A 17,792-nucleotide genomic window follows, 5' to 3' on the forward strand; every position below is an offset into this window, starting at 1 on the left:
TCTATGCTTTATTGGAAAACGCAACAAAAGCCAGATTTAAGAATGGCGTGCAATTAGGTCCTCAATCCATGACATATAATTGGACACCTTAGTGTAGACCCCGTAGAGCCCGGCAGAACCACATTCCAGACCCCAGGAGACCACACCACCCACAAACCACCTCCTGGCCTTCGTATCGTAGAACACCAAGGCGCCTCCGCTGTCCCCATAGCAAGAATCCTTCCCCCCCTCCTCGGTTCCCGCACAAAGCATGTTTTCTGTCAGCGTGAGTTTTTTTCCTTCCAAAGTCCGGTTTGCGTAGGCAGCTTTGCATTTGTCCGGCCCGACGACGTCGATCTCGGTATACAGGAGGAAACGGGATTGCCGGGCCCGCTCTGTTTTTCCCCAGCCAGCAATGATCCCTGTATCGTTGACGTGGACGCGGAAGCCGGGGTTGTCTCCCGGCAAGCAAATCGGCGTGATATTTTTGTAGACAGGGACTTTGTGCTTCAGCTTAATCAAAGCAATGTCATTGTCAAAGTTGATGCCGTCGTTGGCGAAGCCGTCGTGGAGGAAGACCGATTCCGCCCAGGCTTGGTGGTAATGAGGGGAGCGCTTGTTTAGGAGCCCCAGTTTCAAGGTCAGGGTGGAGGCGTCAACTGGGTTGCCGAGGACGTGAGCGGCGGTTAAGATCCAGTTGTCGTACAAGAGGGCTCCACCCCCAGTTGCTCCATGCGCATCGGTGATTAACACCTGCCAAGGGAATTGGCCGGGCAGAGCCTTCTGCCCTCCAAAGATACGCTTCAAAGTGTTAGACATTTGGACTCCGCAGACTGGCAAGGAAGACAAAAGAGGTACGAGTTAGTTCATGAGATTTGATTCTCCCGGCCTCAGTCTACAAGTCCTAGAAAAGGGTCTTGTGATGGTTGGATTGTGTGTCCCAGACTCGTTTATTTTCCTATTTTTTTTTCCTCCTGCCCCAACAAGGAATTCCAGAGAGGGTGGTGGCAGTGGTTGAAATTTGGATGCCAGGTTTGCCCAGCACTTTTGACCTCAAAGCTATGAGATTTCTCTTTCCCCCTACCTCAAAAGAGCTGGTTGTAACCGTTGTCTTTCCCACAAAGCTACGGCTGCATTGTAACGTGTCGGTATCTGTTGCCGCTTTAAAGACATTTCATGTCTTAAGACACGTTTCTTAGGCACAAATCTAGGCCACGTAAGTATGGAAATACCCATTTGTCCTTACTTCCTTAATGTGTGGTCTTGCTTTGAGATTCCCCCAGATGCTGAGTGGCTCAGCTATTTTCTCCACATATATCACGGGTGTCAAACCTGCCGCGTCACGTGACATATCGCCACTTGTTATTTGCAATGGCGGAGCTAGGGTGGACGCGGCCTCCGTATGATGCAACTGGCCCACGGGCTGGCAGTTTGACCCCCCCCTGGCATATATGAATGCTGCTTTATTATCGGTAACACCAACTGTGTAACACCAAATGTGTAACAACTACGTGGTGCAGTCTGGTCTTTTCAAATACTGGCTTTGTTTGATAGGGCCCCGATTGTGCAGTTTCATTGGCTAATTAAACAGGGGATGAGATACAATACTACAATTATTTTGTACTAATACAGAAGTTCTTGGAGAGATCTTTTTTAAAAAAAAAAGGTTGCCGTAAAGGATATTTAACGTACTTCTCATCCAAAAGTTTGTAATACCCTGTTTTCAGCCTTGAACGGTGCCTACGATAGCTTCTTTTGTACAGTTAAAAGTGAAATAGTTAACGCTGAATGAAAAAATACTTTCAGTCATCTTTGGTTATGGGGGGGGGAAATCCGCATTGAGATAAAAACAAAAAACTGGAATATTTTTGCACACACATACAAACCAACACACACAATTATGCAAAGCTGGCAGGTCAGGAAGGGAAAACTGGTGCAGATAAGCAGCACGAAGCAAGGAAATGGTGACATTTGCCTAAGATCATATCCTTATGTGACTTTCGTAGAGCACTTGCATATATATATTACCTGGTTCACAGACCGGAGGATCTTTCTTTCCCTTTTGATCCCTCCAAAAGCCATCAGAAGCACACCGGTAGTTACCTGTGTAGTAGACAGTATAGTCTTGGTAAAGAGAGATGCCACCCGTGCTTCAAATTGCAGCCAGCCCTTTTCCCAACAGTCTTTAAATACGGTCCTAATCCTCACCGGAGGGTCCCAATTTGCATCCCACAGTTTACTGATAACCTCCTGTAAGGAGATGACGTGGCTGAGCCCGAGGGAGGAAACCGGGAGGAAACCGAGCATCAGTTCAGAGTCCCTTTGCACCTACAAGATAAAAGAGTCCAGCCTTCCTTGAATTTTATGGACTCTTTAGGTAAAGGTAAAGGTTCCCCCGCACATGCGTGCTAGTCGTTTTCCAACTCTAGGGGCCGGTGCTCATCTCCGTTTCAAAGCCGAAGAGCCAGCGCTTGTCCGAGGACGTCTCCAGGGTCACGTGGCCGTCATGACTAGACGCCAAAGGCGCACGGAGCGCTGTTACCTTCCCACCGGAGCGGTCCCTGTTTTTCTACTTGCATTTTTTACGTGCTTTCGAACTGCTAGGTTGGCAGAAGCTGGGACGAGTAACAGCTCCACTCTGATACGCGGCTCGCTCTATCTCACATCTCTGCTCCACCAGTTTTACAAACCCCTTACTTGAAAAGCAGTTTTCACCCAGTAGGTGTGAACGTGGTGCCATACCAGAGCAATTCAGGCGAGGCCCTAGCTCAGCATTCTTTTCTTTTTTTTAAACGGAGCACCTCTTACTGTTTGTCATATAATTGTAGAATTCTTTCTCCCGTGTGCTGTTTGCACAGGGGGCCAATCTCGAGTAGCTTTCATGGAACGGCAAGGATTGCAGAATTCGTTTTTTAAGCACTGAATTTAAACACCCCTCTTCTACGCCAGAAAAGATTTCTCTTACCAGAGTCTCCAGTTTTCAAGACGTAGAAGGGGCTTTCGCAGTTATATTTGATTTCAGCCTGATATGTGGAAATCTCTCTTCCGGTGACATACACAAGTGTGCCATTCGCTATGTCATTGGCAGGGCCGCAGTCAACAACTGAAAAGGAAGGGATATTAATACTGAGAAATATTAAAAGGACTGGAATGCAGACCATAGTTACAAGAAACGTCAGGATAAAAACAGCGGCAGGCTAGGCGGTAGAAAAGCGGGTCCCAAGTCAAAGATAATTTTTCTGAGACTGAAATTTAGGGCCTTGAGTATCTGTAGCCAAGGGCCTGCCACCCAGAGGCATTTATTTTAATCCTTACAAATTCTCTTAGTTAGCTTGTAAATAAAATAAACTACATTCTGCCTCCTAAGTGTTTCCCAAATGACTTTTTGGAGCGTAACGTCCATTTTAGAAGAAGAATTAGAGGGTGAACAGAAGCAAGGAAAAAATATAATAATTGTGTTTTTTAACTCCCTTGTAGTAAAAGACATAGCGAAAAATGGGACATGTATTGATCTGTCTCCACTGAAAATATTTCAAAGCAGGCAAATTTTATTCTGAGACTCGAAGTTTGCCTCCCACAATTTTCATTAAAATTGACTTGATATGGACTCTTACAAGAAGCACGTAACATATCTGAGGACTGCAAGTCCCATGTGAATTCTGGGCAAAGACCTACTGGTGCATTGGGCCATTGGCTTGTTCCAAGTACCATCTTTTTGACAGGTTGCCCTGAAGGATTCCACAATGAGTTTGTTCTGTGGGAGGAAAAAGGAAAGATTTCAGGGACTTTTGTGTCACGGTTTGAGAATGCCTTTGTTGGTATCCATTCCAAAAACAATAAGTTAAAAAAAACAACAACAGCGTGGTGTAATGCAACAGCTCAATATTTAAACGCACTTATTATAATGTATGGTGTTTTTTTATCTCCGCAGGTGAAACTGCTTTGGCCCAAGTTCCACAGCTCAAATTTATACCCATCCGTATCGTTGCCAACCCACAGAAGTAAAAAAACTGTAAGAATGTTTACACACTTCCAAAAGCGCGTAGCCCACGTTGCAAGAGAGGCTGTAGAAGTCTTTCAGAATATATTTCGCCTGCGCTGGGGAGATCCGGCCGTTGGGGGGTGCTTGAGGATTGGGACATGGCAAAGCTGCAGAGTTGGAAAACGGGGGGGGGGGAACAAAACCAGCCTTGATTTCCTGCTTTTTGGCAAAGTACGATTAAATCATCCCACGGTTCTTACCGAACTCTACATTTCGGATTCCTGTTCTATTAATTTTCCTAGCTTGAATGGAAATTTAACCTGTGATAACAATCTGCATCATCGGCCCCACTGCAGCTGCTTCAGGAACCATCTGTATTGTGGACATGTGGGTACAATTGGCATAATTTGCCTCCAAAGGGTCTTACATGCTGCTGTTTTGAGGGTCAACGTAACTCCAGTCCTTGACTTACAACATTTAGTGACCTTTTGAAGTTACAACGGTACTGAGAAAGATGACTTACAACCGCCTTGCACGGTGACGACCTTTGCAGCATCCCCTGCGGTCACATGATCAAAATTCAGAGGCTTGACAACTGGCTCGTATTTATGACGGTCGCAGCGTCGTGTGTGTGTGTGTGTGTCACACAATCCCCTTTTGCAACCTTCTGACAAGCAAAGTCGATGTAGAAGCCGGATTCACTTAACAACCGTGTTACTAATTTAACAACCGCGGTGATTCACTTAACAAATGTGGCGAGAAAAATCCTAAAATGGGGGCAACTTAAGGAATGCCTCGCTTAACATAAATTTGGGGCTCCGTTGTGGTCTTAAGGTGAGGACTACCTGTATCTCCTTACAACAGGATTTCAGATTTGCATTTCCGCCCCCCCTTCATTTTATCATGCTTCTCCCCTTTCTCCAAACATAATTAATTTGCTTCATGGATGAATGGAGGACATCCCTCTACTTTCTACTATAGTTCAGTTCCTGCAGACACCCCAGATTGTGTTTTCCATTAAGACATCTTTCCCCAAAGCCCTCTCACCTGTTGTGTGATATTTGAGCTTCCATCCAGCATGAACACCGGAAATGTCGGTGAGGAACGTGATATCCACCGTATTGGTACGCGTTTCAATTTTGGGAGGTGGGGAATTGCCGCAGAATGGACCGTAGTCTTTCTTGGGTGTCTTAATCTGGAAGAATCACAAAATACAGCTATTTTATAGCATTCAACATCCAGATATTGCAGTCTGGCTCTGTCCAATGTCACCATTTAAGCAAGAAACCTCTTCGATTAGTTTCTTTTTATCTTATTTTAAATCTGTTGGTTTTGAAGAAGATAACATCCAAAATAGAATTTGTCAGTTGTGAGGCTGCAGAAAATGTGTGAAATTCATTGGATTCCCTGTAACACAAGTACTGTATGATTTTAGGATGTGTCGTTCAATAAGCATCCCTTTCATTGTGATCCTACAGCAGAGAAAGAAATGGCTTTAGCAGACGTGCAGAAATGTGCTATCGTGTTTTTTTAAAGGCAAGTTTTAAACTCATTTCAGGTTGCCCCTTTCAATTTAAATGATTGTGTGGCAAGTAGTTTTTGGAAAATCCTCCTGATTAAATTTTGGAAAGCCTGTATCGGGTCATTGTGGAGAGGACCTCATGGCTCACAAGTGTGGTAAAATAGAAATATATTGTAAATATTAATTTATTTTGAAGGCTTCTTGTGGCGTCGTTGACTGGCTTCACACATCATACTAGACTGCCATGTAATTTGTCTACTTTTGCCTCTGAAAGTCTCTCTGATTTTCTTCTTTCATTTTTATCATTTGTCTTAAAGCCTTTGTGTTTCTTTTGTGCTTTGCTGTTTGCTTCCTAGAGTTCATCCAGATAGGAACAGGGCACAAATGGAGATAGATTAGATAGATAGATAGATAGATAGATAGATAGATAGATAGATAGATAGATAGATAGATAGATAGATGATGGAGGGAGGGAGGGAGGGATGCATGGATGCATGGATGGACGGACGGACAGATAGATAGATAGATGGGATAGATAGATAGATAGATAGATAGATAGATAGATAGATAGATGGATGGATGGATGGATGGATGGATGGATGGATGGATGGATGGATGGATAGATAGATAGATAGATAGATAGATAGATAGATAGATAGATAGATAGATAGATAGATAGATAGATAGATAGATAGATAGATGTGTTTGTGAACTGTAATTTAGGGCTTAGCATATCTTGAATCCAGCCATTTGTAGTTTACTCAACAAATCATGATGTAAGGTGCTTTGTGAAGCTGGTCTCTGTGTTAAGTTACCTGCAGTGAATTAAATAGAGCTATGTGAAAAATCCAGATTTTTTACCAGGGAAGACCCATAAAACGAATCCCACTGACCTTCAGGATGTCATAAGGACACAGTACATCTGGATGGTCTTCCACATCAAAGATCCCCACAAATTCTAAGATGACCATGAAACCGTCTTCCACCCGGATGCTATAGCTGCACTCTGAGATTTTCGGATATGGCTTGGGATAATTGGGGCTGGAGATCTCTCCAGTCCTTGCCGTCAAGACCTTATTCGGACAGTTCGCTGAAAGGAAGGGGGAAGAAGAAGAAAAAATAGAAGCCTTCTTCAGAAAAAAAATGCATGCAATTTAAAAAAAAAGCACAAACACACATATTCATTTGAAGGTTCGCACTGAGTTTTGAAGCTAAAAAGACCAATTCGAATCTTCGGCTGACGTAAGAAAGAAACGAGATGTCAACCCCAGCGTCCCGTAGGGAAGCTGGCTAACAGGAGATTGACGTATTCGTTGATCTGAGCAAGTACAGGCAGTCCACAACTTCACAACCGTACAGGCAGTCCACAACTTCACAACCGTTCATTTAAGGGACTGTTTGAAGTTTCAACAGAACTGGGAAAAGTAACTTGGGACCGTTTTTCACACACACACACACACACTTAACAACGGTTGCTGCATCCCTGCGATCACGTGATGAAAATGCAGACGCTTGGCGACTGAACTCCTACTTGCGACGGTTGCAGTATCCCGGGGTCACCTGATCCCCTTTTCCGACCATCTGACAAGCAAAGTCAGCGGGAAAGCCGGGTGCACGCGGTTCCAACCCAGTGGTGGGATTCAGCCGGTTCGCACCGCTTCGGCAGAACCAGTAGCTAACTTTTGCCCAGGCCCAGAATGGACTCCCGGAAGCGGCATCCGCGCAGAGAACCGGTGGTTCACAGATTTGAATCCCACCCCTGTTCTACCTTAACAACCGCAGTGATTCACTTAACAGCTGTGGCAAGAAATGTCGTAAAATGGGACAAACCTCACTTAGTAAATGGTCTCTCTCAGCCCCAGGAATTTTGAGCTGAATTGTCGTAAGTCAAGGACTAATTGTATTTATCACCTAGTTCGGGGGAGGGGCTCTCTCTTAAGTCCTCGCTTTAAAGCAACGATGGGTGCTTTTCCATCGTTCCTTATTTAGAGACAGGGCGGTCTGCGCTGAGACCCTCTGGGTACAGTCTGGATACCCTCTTGTGATCCTGGTGCCCTGTTAGGAGCTGAAGGAGGAAAAGCTTTCCCTTTAATCTCCCACTTTTGACTTAATCACCAAGGATTAATATGCAGTTCTCAATAGAGAAGAGAGAGAGAGAGAGAGAGAGAATGAGAGAGAGAGAGAAATGTTTTGTTCGCGGTGCAATTTGTGCCACGGCCATCCATCCACCTCTCCTGACGACACTGTTCACGGTTGCCGGACGGAACAGAGTTTGCTGGGTAAAAAAAAATCCAGCATTGTCCGAGTTTTCGCGGCGGAGAAATTTACAGCCACAGTGTCTCCAGAGGCAGGGCCTAACCATTCAAACACATGTCTGCTAATTTCTGCCTTCCCCCCCCCCCGGTACCTTTCCTTTTAATTTCAATTTAATGTAAATTAATTATTCCACTCAAAGTCCCTCTCTTCCGACAGGTGAAAAGGGGAGGCCCGGGGTCGCGTGTCACCCCCATATCTGCCGTAAGGAAGGCCAGAGAATGGAAGAAAGAGAAGACGAAGCTCTCTAGAAATCTGTTGTCGCTGAACGCTGAACCTTTTCAGATAGAGCCGGTAGACTATTAAAGTTTAATGCAGTTCAATTTATGATTAGATGCTTTGGGCACCGGTAAGAGAGCTGTATCGACAGAGGTGTCACAGAGGCACAGTTCAATTAATACACAGAGCAGCAGGCATTAATATTAATTCAGCATTCCTGATCAAGGGCTGTGTTTTTATTTTCTAGAAGCACACAAACACATTTAGCCCTTGCACAAAAGCAGACACACACACACACACACACACACCCCTTTCCCGGTTCTGCCTTTGGCCATAAACTCCAGCTGAGTTTTAGGAGTATCAAGAGAGCATTCAATTACACTTAGGCCTATATATATATATATATATATATATATATATTTATTGGAGATAACGCTGCAGTGCCCACCAGAGACTCGGGAGAACTGAGAAACAAGCCTATCATCCCTTTGCAAAGAGTGCGGTTGCTGGATCATTAGGTCTGAAATTAACAGTTGCCCATAAATTTGGTTACTGAGTGACTGGGAGAACGTGGCAAAGACCGACGACTCGAAAATAAAGGGGGAGAAACTGCCCAGGAGGATGGCTAAGTCCTACAGTAAGATGGACAGGAGGTTAGGGCCAAGTGTGAACAGTTGAAAATACAAACAAGCTACAGATTAACCATCAGTTGGCCACTGGAAAGTCTGGCCCTTGAGGTGACAGGTCTTATGGGTGAAATAAACCAAGAGTTGCTTTGAACTTTAGGCTCCTGTAGGAAGCAGGTTGGCGTGGCGGGGGTGGCAGCTATGATTATTTCCTTCCCCAACTGTCCTCCCCACGTGTTTTATTTCCTCCCTAGGGCTCCAAGGAAAATGTATTGAGGCAAGGAGAGGCGTTTTGGAGGTTGATGGAAGAAACTCGGAGGAAGAGGTGAAATCTCTTTTTCTTCCAGCTGTTCTAAAAGGCCCAATTTCTAAGTGTGATGGGGTTGGACCATGAAGCAGTAAATGTGCTGAGATTTGGGTGGGCAGGAGAACCCGTCTCTTCTGGCGTTAATTTTCAGACGAGACGGGAGCTTAGCCTGATTCTGCTTCAGTCTCGTTCTGATTCCTCCTTTTCCCCTCAGGAACCTGCTGGATCTGGGTAGGATACCGTTTCCTTATATCCGTGGTGGCGAACCTATGGCACGGGTGCCACAGGTGGCACGCAGAGCCCTCGCTGCGGGCACGCGTGCCGTCGCCCCAGTCCTAACGCTTCTGCTGGGTTCTATAAAACCTTTTCCCTTTAGGCCTCCGCCGCCGTGGGCAAAAAAAAAAAAGTTCAATCAATTAATCAATTTCAACTTCTCGCGGGGGAAAAAAAAAGATCTCGCCAAGTTGGAATTGATTGATTGAACTTTTTAGTCCAGCCCAGTCTGCCGTTCCCACCGCAGTCACGTCCACCCAATGGGCCACGTCCACCTGGTACCCGACGATACATAAGTGGGTTTTGGGTTGCAGTTTGGGCACTCGGTCTCGGAAAGGTTCGCCATCGCTGCCTGATATGATCCTGTGACCTCCCTCCTCGCCTAGGGCTGTTTTCAGCCCAGCTTGCGACCTCTTTACGTTTCCCTTCTTCCCCTTGTGTAGAGTGCCATTGCAAAATAAAAGTTTGCAGAAGTGTGGGCAAGGGTGGAAGCCATTTTATTAACCACAGGAGGCAGCTCGCGCTGGGAGAAGCGGAGGGAAGAGCTAGACGCGGGATGAACGCAGCCCTCCGTGGGCTTTCAGGAGAAGGCCAACGGTCTCCATCTCTGCCTAAGCCGGGGAGCGGCAAGCTTATTTCACGCTGGAAAATAAAAAAAAAGGGGAAACGAGAAAGATGGACAAGGAGAAAACGACGCCAGTGAACATCATCCCTCTGAGCGAGCGGCGTATCAGGTTTTAATTTATTTTCCTTTACTAAAGTCGCTAAAGCTTTATAAAGTTTCCGAAGATACTGGATCAGCTTAGCCTGTTTTAAATCCTAATGAAATGTGCAGCAAAAAGCTTGCATGAGCAAATTAAGGAAATGGCGATTTTAAAATTTTTTTAAAAGGTTCAGGTATCTACGCCCGCACAGGTCGTTTTTTTTTTTTTAATACTTCAGCCTCCCAGCTCTTTCTAGGAAGTGGACTCACCTTTGCAAGTCTTCTTGTCCCTGTGCAGAAGGTAGCCAATCGGGCAACTGCAGTAAAAGCCGCCCAGGTAATTGTGACAGTGTTGGTCACAAGGCAACTCGCCGTCAGGTTGACCTTCACACTCATCAATGTCTAAAAAGAGGAAAAAAACAGAAATGGAGGAGGGCCAGGCTCGACTTGCGGGGTAAAATGTGGCTCTTCGGGGCAAGGCGTGGAGAAGCGGAAGGCGGCAGGTTGGCTGCTGACACACCACACGGGAAACGCCACAACTGGACTGTATGCGGGTCTTTCGGGTCCAAAGCTGTGTGGTTTTTCCACGTCTTTTGCAGACCTCTCCGAAATTCAGCGGTTTCCCTCGGCTTCGATTTAGAGCAGGGGTCTCCAAAGGTGGCCCTTTTCTGACCGGTGGACTTCAACTCCCAGGAATTCTGGGAGTTGAAGTCCACCGGTCACAAAAGGGCCACCTTTGGAGACCCCTGATTTAGAGAACACGCACGAAACTATACCGTAACTTCCAAAGCACCTTCTGAGTGAAAAGAATACCCCACAAAAACTGGATAAATACCCCATTCTCTACTTTGCCCCACTCTACCTGTTTCTAAACTTACATTGTTGATCCTAGGTCAGCCTCAAGACACTGAAACTTCTGCTGATCAAATATAGCACCTCATGCTCAAGTGACAAGTTCCTACGGCATCAGACTGCCTTGGTGGAGCAGTGGGCTAATGCCTCCTTAAGGAACACCAGCTGCCTGCCATTAGTGCAGGTTCGAGTCCCACCAGGCTCAAGGTTGACTCAGCCTTCCATCCTTCCCAGGTAGGTAAAATGAGGACCCAGATTGTTGGGGGCAATTAAGCTGACTTTGTAATAATGCCGCTTGGGGTGTGTGTGAAAGCCCTAATAAGCAGGCATATACATAGAATGAAGGCTACTGCTAAGCTTGTAAGCCACCCTGAGTCTTCGGAGAAGGGCGGGATATAAATGGAATTAAAATTAAAAAATAAATAAATAAAAATACCCGTTGGACTCAGGACTGCCTCCATCAATGGGGGGGTGGGGTGTCCTCAGGCAGACCCCATTTCTATAAGACTGCCACCTTTCCCCTCTCCGCCCCCCCCAGCCATTTCTCTCCTGCTCTCACCTTCAGCAGCGTAGAAGGCCTCAAAGCCCGTAAACTGTCTCTCATTGGAATAATCCGATCTGAAAGTCACCGCTAAGTTGTTATTAAGCGAACGGTATATCTTTTTCCCAGGGGCCTCCTCCGTGTCTGTGCTCTCCTGCCCGCAAAGCGTGGCCACGACTTTTCCTCCTGACTGTAGCTGCAAGGCAAACACAGAATGAGCTCGGCCACCGTTGACTTGCACCTTCCCCCCCCCGCCCCCCCCCCGAGGTTCTCTGGCCCCATGGTAAGGACACGCGTGGCCTCCCTAAGCGAGGGGCTCTTGTCCCCATCTCCTTGGAGCTAAGCAAGTTGGAAACAAAGTCAGCTCTGCTCTGCCAGGTGAATCTCAACAGGCACACAAGCCACGCTTACGGCACTAGCAGTTGTCACCTACTCTGACATAGTCGTATTCACACTGGTAAGACAGCTCAAGGTTGAAGTGAGTGAAATAGATGCGGAGAGCATAGCCTTGGGGGACGGTGATATTCCACGTCCTCTCCTTGCTGTTCGGATAGACGTTGGGGAAATCCGGAGACGCGATCCTCCCATACATTTTGTCTAGCTGAAGGACATCACCAAGCACCCCATGCCACAGAGCGAGGAGCAAGAAGCAGAATCTGTGCCAGAAGAAATAGGGAAAATTACCAAAAAAAAGCAAAAAAACAAAAAAAACCCAGCTGGCTGATCGATCGATTGATCACTCATGCTGACTGACGTTTCAAACCCCTTCCTTCCTCATCTCCTTTGCTTTCTCTGCCTTTTCAGATTTTTATTTTTTTTTGAGCCGGATGGCAGTCCTTGCCCCTTTTAAAATGTTCTGTAAAGCTACAGAGTCGGATACGAAAACTCTTTGACTAAAACAGGCTGACGTTGATTGAATTCCGTAGACTACCCGGACGTACAAACTTCAGTTCTTCTCTGTTTTCCAAGCCAGATTTGCCCATTTTGTCCTCGCTGTCATCACCCTTATAGAAGCTCAATTTAAGAAAGCCCAATGCAGATCATTAAAACGGAGAGAACGCGAGAAGAAAAGCCGGGGTTGATCAAATTAAAAAGACTGACTTAATGCGGTGTCTTGTCTCCTTCCATAACTGAACAGAATCCTCAAGGATTCAGGACCTGACCTGTTCTTCTCCATTAATTTATCCAGCAGCCTACTACAGCCATGTAAATTGATGGAGGACATCCTGTCTTCAGAAATTCAATAGGCCTGCAGTAGCGGGGGGGGCGGGGGGGGAATCACACGGACAATTTCACAAGCACACAGCAAAGCCTTGGTTGCTCACAACAGCCCACGCGCTGTCCAAAGGATCTGAATTGTGAAAGCGTTTCCCCCATCAAAACAAGGTCATGGCGATTCATAGATATTGGTGGAGATCATTACGATGGAGAGCAAGGGAGACGAGACAAACTTAAGTTCTTCCTGGAGACCAAGTTGTATCTGTGCCTCGTGGCTGCTTACGTTAGTAGCGTTGTTGTTGTTTTTACAAAGATCGGTGAGATTTTGCTGCTCAGAAGCGTGAAAACAGGTTCGCCTTGAGACCAGCAGTGCCCTAAGTAGAACATACCTCATCACGGCGGGGGTCCCGGTTTTTTTCCCACCCGGGTTTTGCAGCCGCTAGCTTTCCGTGGCCTGTGGACGTTGAGGGAAGCCCTTCCTGTGTTGATTCAGGAGATGTTTGTCTGAATTTTGAACTCTGGTCTTGCTTTCTGGCGGAAGTTGGGATGGGTTCCCATCCGTCGGTTCTCGGCCTCCCCTCTCTTGTTTCCCTTCAGAAAAGAACACACACAGAGAGACACACACACACACCTAAAGCCTTTTAACCTCTAAGCTGGTACTGACATACACCAAGCTGAGAGAGAAGAAAATGCCGCTTGTGGGCCAAAGGAGCCGCCGAGATAAAATGAGGAAGGTACAGGGCAGTACATAACTTTGTGGGCTGAGAGAGGAGGGGGGAGGATTTGCGTTTGGCAACAGCCATTGTGTTTCCTCAGCTGGGTCTTCCCCGCTCTTGTGCAACATCCTGGACCTGTCAGGAATCCAGGCACCTACCTCTCTTGCAGCTGGAGGAAGAAATGGAGGGAGGGAAGAAATACTTTCATTTTGTCTGAATAGACGGTGTGGGCAACGCTAGCGGTAGCGGAATGCCACCTGGGACCTTAAAATGATTGCCCCTTGCCTTAATTAGGATTCCCCCCCCCCCCCACACACACACACACTTTTATTCCATTTCTAAATCAGGCTTAAAAGAAAATACTCCAAATGTTTTGTTTTCCCTCGTCGTTTGCTTACCGCCCTTGAAAAACATCCTGATTTTGGAATTCTGCCAATTGTGGTTTTACAGGCTGTTTCACATTTCTTCCTCATTTACTAGGACGTTAGTGAAGTGTATCCCTCCTCTCTTAAGAAATATTTTGAATCTGGCTTTGACTGGTTGCTCTTAGTAAAAAAAAAAAAAGAAGAAGTAAATTTCACACACTGGTCCCTAGGGACAGGCGATACCATTTTTTCCCTAGTATTTTAGCCAGATGTTTTTCCCAAGCAGGAGAAGGATGTACTGGGAGAGATAAATAGGAAAGGTATATATCAGTTCTATAATAGGGGACGGAAAACTCTTTTTCAAAGAACAGCCAGTTTAGCTGTCAACTACTTGCGTTCACGACTCCTTCATCCTTTTCGGAAGGCCAGTGCTGAATTGATTGGCATCTCTATACCGTATAGGTCCCTGACCCATAATTCCCCATTTCCATCCACCTAGGTCTTGCAAATACGAAGCTGTCATGTCCAAATCAGGCCAGATTCTCTTGAGAATCTTGGTAGTCTATTGCTTCTTTGGTTTTTACTTGGTAGCCCAAGATCCTAGTCCTTGTACGAGCCGAGTAAGCTCTCCTCCAGCACTTAGCTTCTTTCATGACAAGAGATGGCATCTGAATTTCTTGGAAACAGCTCAGTGGTCTCCTTACTCAAGAACCCAGTGTCCTGGTTCTGGCAGATGAAACTCTTCAAAAGAACTTCGAGGCGTTGTTTACCTTAAAGGATCTTTATTCGAGTAGCATGACATCGGCACTAACACAATCGAAGCCAAAAATTGAATTCCCCTCCCCTGGGCACATAGTATCAAAGCACAATTCCCTCCTCCAATTTACAGTCTTAAATCATGTTCCCCAATTATCTTGAAGCGCGGGCTTCCTCTCCAGTTCTCCAGCCTGCCAATTCTGGGCTCAGTAATCTTGATTCTCATGCTAAGTTTAGTGTTGTTATGTCTAGCTGGACTCTCATTCACATTCCCCCCCCTCCCAGCATCATCTAACTCTAAAAAAGAAAGCAAAAAAGATGGCTGCATTTCCATCTGTTGTCAATGCAAAAACATCCGATGTTAGCAGCGTTGACACCCTAAACACACACACACACACACAAACACCCTACCCCCTGTACCTGCCACCTCTTTGCTTCTTGTTTTGAAGATCACCTGGATTGACAAAGAGTCTGCAATTACCTTGCCATTTTATCATCACAGAGAGAACCCATTAGTGGTGATGTCTAGCCCCTTCCCACCCCAGGTGGCCAATACTGTCACGTACGGCTTTTATTGTCGTTTTGTCTTTTGCAAAAAAAAAAAAATCAAATTCGCACTTTTTGGCTTGAGCAGAGGGGAAATACGAGCTGCGGGCTGATCAAAAATGAACAAGCAGATTTCATCTGGAGCGTGAAGACAAGTGGGCCTGCCTGCCATTTTTTATCGTTCATTTGAGGGGAAATGATTTGATTTGCCATCGCAGGGGATGAACCCAGACAATTTATATCGGCTTCTCATGGCAAGAGGTAAACTGCGTCTAGAGCAGAAATTTCCCAGTTCAAATCCCTGCAGGCACCAGGGCCAAGAAGTGGATAGCGTACACAGTATACCTGTGTATTTTCAGCTAACACAAAATCACACAGGACGTGATGTTCTGACCAGGTTTTATCGCCCATCTGAAGCTTGTCGGGTGCATTAAACATAAATTGTTGTATTTTTTTTTCCCTCCCCTCTCAACCTGGTGTCTCATGTTCATCATCGCGACAAGCAGTGAACAAGCACTGAAAGATAATGGGTGGTATTCTCCGGTGCAGATGTCAAGTTGGCTCCGAGCTTAGACACGAGTCATAAAACCCGCTGGTTTCCATCCAATTGCATCGGAGCGTCTTCAGCTTTACGACAATATGCCCAATGTCCTTGGCTGGGTAGAGTTTGTTAGGCATATGGTGTTAGCCTACAATGTTGGGTTGAAAATATATTAACCATGATGCTATGTCTTTAAGATGTTAATTGGCCAGTGGGTGTGTAAGTGTTCTCATGGCCATAAGAGGAAGCTAGGAGTAGCTTCTCTCTCTCTCTGAATTCACTGCTCTCTACTATTACTGTTTTTGCTCTGTTACCTGAACTGTGTATTGACCTCTGGACCGGTAAGAAGACTTTGTATTTTGAATTGCTACTTGGACTGTTTATTTTTGACTGTGCATTTTTGTTTTTACACCATCTCAAAGTAAAATACCTTTTGCTTTTACAACTCGGCGTACTCTTGTGTGCTGCTCTCTTACTGCTCTCAGTACCCTTCCTTGTCTGTGCAACTCTTTGGTAGCACAAGGAGACCTCTGCACAACAAATCCTTAACAGAGTTTACCCCTTTCAAGAGACGGGTGAACTTGCGTCCGTTTCTCCAGAGGCAGATCTAGTGCCTGAAAATTTAAAAAAAAAATTAGATTCAGGGGGGGTAAGCAATTCTTGCTAACTCTTTTTTGGAGATACATTTCAGGAAGTGCTCTCTTCAACCGGATGTATCTGTGCAGAAGCTCTGCAGGCTTGCCTTTGTTGTTCTTTGCAAGTCTTGCCAGGGACAAAGACCTTCAACACACTGGAGGTTTCGAAGAAGAGACTGGAGAGCGGCTTGTGGGGGAGTGTGTAGCCTCTTCTGCTTGAGCATGGGGTTGGACTAGAAGACCTCCAATGTCCCTTCCCACATCGTTATTCCGTACCGAGTCTTGAAAGATTTTCAGGGAAGCTTCTAACAGAGCCATTAGCTGCCTCTGGGGACTAGAGCAGGTCAAGGAGATAGGATCCATTGAAGCAGAAACTTATTCAGTTCCTCAATACTTATGCCTCCTGTTTCTGTCACCTCTCTCAGTCCTCAAAGTCTGTGAGCGACATCCAGCCTAATGCCGGTGGGCAGATGTGTTTTTATGGAGGCGCCCAAACGAAGGCTGAAAAGACTTTCAAAAAGTTTTTTTTCCCCGCTCGCCTCCCATTTTCTCTGTACCTCTAAGCTTCTTCTCAAAGTAACATTGGAATTTTACACCTTTGGAAAAGTAGAGCTGGCAGCTGGGTTGTGTTTGTGTGTGTGTGTGTGTGAGAGAGAGAGAGAGGGGTGGGGGATGATGGTTTTGTCAGGACTGAAAATAAAGCCCTGTGCCAGGAAAGGGAGATGGGCCTGGTTTTTTTTCCCCAGCTACAAAAGGCAGTTTAACTTCCCAAGTGGATGTGTCGCTGCTCATCGCTGACTCTTTTCCTTCCATCCACAGCATATTACGATCCAACAGCTGTACTGCCATTTTCGGGCAAGACTGTGCATATTAAGAACTGGCCAGATAGGAGAAAACCTGGTTCTCGTTTCTCAAATCTTCCAAGTCAGCTTCTCGAGCTCAGAAAAGTGGTTCCCCCCCCCCTCACTTTGGCCCGGATCAGTCAGCATGGAGAGAGAAGCCAAAATTGCAAGGCAGGAGAAGAGGTAGGCGAATAAATGCCAGACTTAAGTTTGTAAAAGCTTTTCTTTTTTTTTAAAAAAAGAAAATCTTGAAGGCGGTTCTCTTAGTAATAAGACGCTGAAGACTACCTTTTAGGAGGGAAATATTTTTCGACTCATATTCCACTTAAACCTGGGGGTTCTGGCGGCCTGCCGTGATGTGGGATAGCGAGGGAGGAGAGTTGATTTACCTCCAGAGGCTCAAAATTTGGCTCTTTCCATCAGGAGAACTTGACTTTTTCATTGATTCCGCAAAAAATCCCCCCCCCCATTCCGACGTGTGACATCATTCCCAAAAGCAAAACTCGTCCAAAAAAAGAAAGGCATTGGGGAGTTCACCGTTTTTGTTTTCCCTCACCGGGAATGCACCGTTATACACTTCCAAGCAGCTGGTGGGTTGAGCAGAGAGCCGGTTGAACCCATCCACATGCCATTTGGCGTGAAAGAGCGGCTCATTCATTCTGATTAGCCGGCCCTCTGAAGGTGGGCAGAAAGGTAAGGCTGGACAGCTGCCCTGCGCGGCGTGAAAGGAGCCCCATATGGAGAGTTCTAATGCCTATTAAAAGACATCTGCGAACTAAATTGAAAGAATAATGGCTCGTCCGTTGGCGTGGCAGCCCAGGAGGCAGGCTTCAGCACCAATTCATCAGAGGCAATT

The 17,792-nt window shown here is 46.0% G+C and overlaps 1 protein-coding gene and 1 long non-coding RNA gene across 4 annotated transcripts in view; one reads left to right on the top strand and one right to left on the bottom strand.

Moving 5' to 3' along the window:
• Window positions 1–13,936, bottom strand: MASP2 (MBL associated serine protease 2). Of its 2 annotated transcripts, XM_083375538.1 has the most exons (12): window positions 13,650–13,936; window positions 12,925–13,420; window positions 11,751–11,973; window positions 11,336–11,513; window positions 10,195–10,326; window positions 6,377–6,573; window positions 5,009–5,156; window positions 4,010–4,128; window positions 3,655–3,733; window positions 2,945–3,082; window positions 2,008–2,082; window positions 1–812 (listed from the first exon to the last, which is right to left on the bottom strand). In XM_083375538.1, the coding sequence occupies exons 2-12, from the start codon at window positions 12,927–12,929 to the stop codon at window positions 37–39; spliced, it is 2,070 nt and encodes a 689-aa protein (XP_083231664.1). In that variant the 5' UTR covers window positions 12,930–13,420; window positions 13,650–13,936; the 3' UTR covers window positions 1–36. The 2 variants fall into 2 exon arrangements, with proteins under 2 accessions (XP_083231664.1, XP_083231663.1); XM_083375537.1 differs by having other exon boundaries at window positions 12,925–13,936.
• LOC310647940 overlaps window positions 7,655–17,792 on the top strand; it is a 21,557-nt gene continuing 11,419 nt past the window's right edge. For both annotated transcript variants that reach the window (XR_014493988.1, XR_014493989.1), the window contains exons 1-4: window positions 7,655–8,090; window positions 8,896–8,966; window positions 9,665–9,955; window positions 16,914–17,119. This is a non-coding gene — a long non-coding RNA (uncharacterized lncRNA). The remainder of the gene's footprint in view (window positions 8,091–8,895; window positions 8,967–9,664; window positions 9,956–16,913; window positions 17,120–17,792) is intronic.

The sequence above is a fragment of the Vipera ursinii genome (assembly GCF_947247035.1).
Source record: "Vipera ursinii genome assembly, chromosome: 17".
NCBI lineage: Eukaryota > Metazoa > Chordata > Lepidosauria > Squamata > Viperidae > Vipera > Vipera ursinii.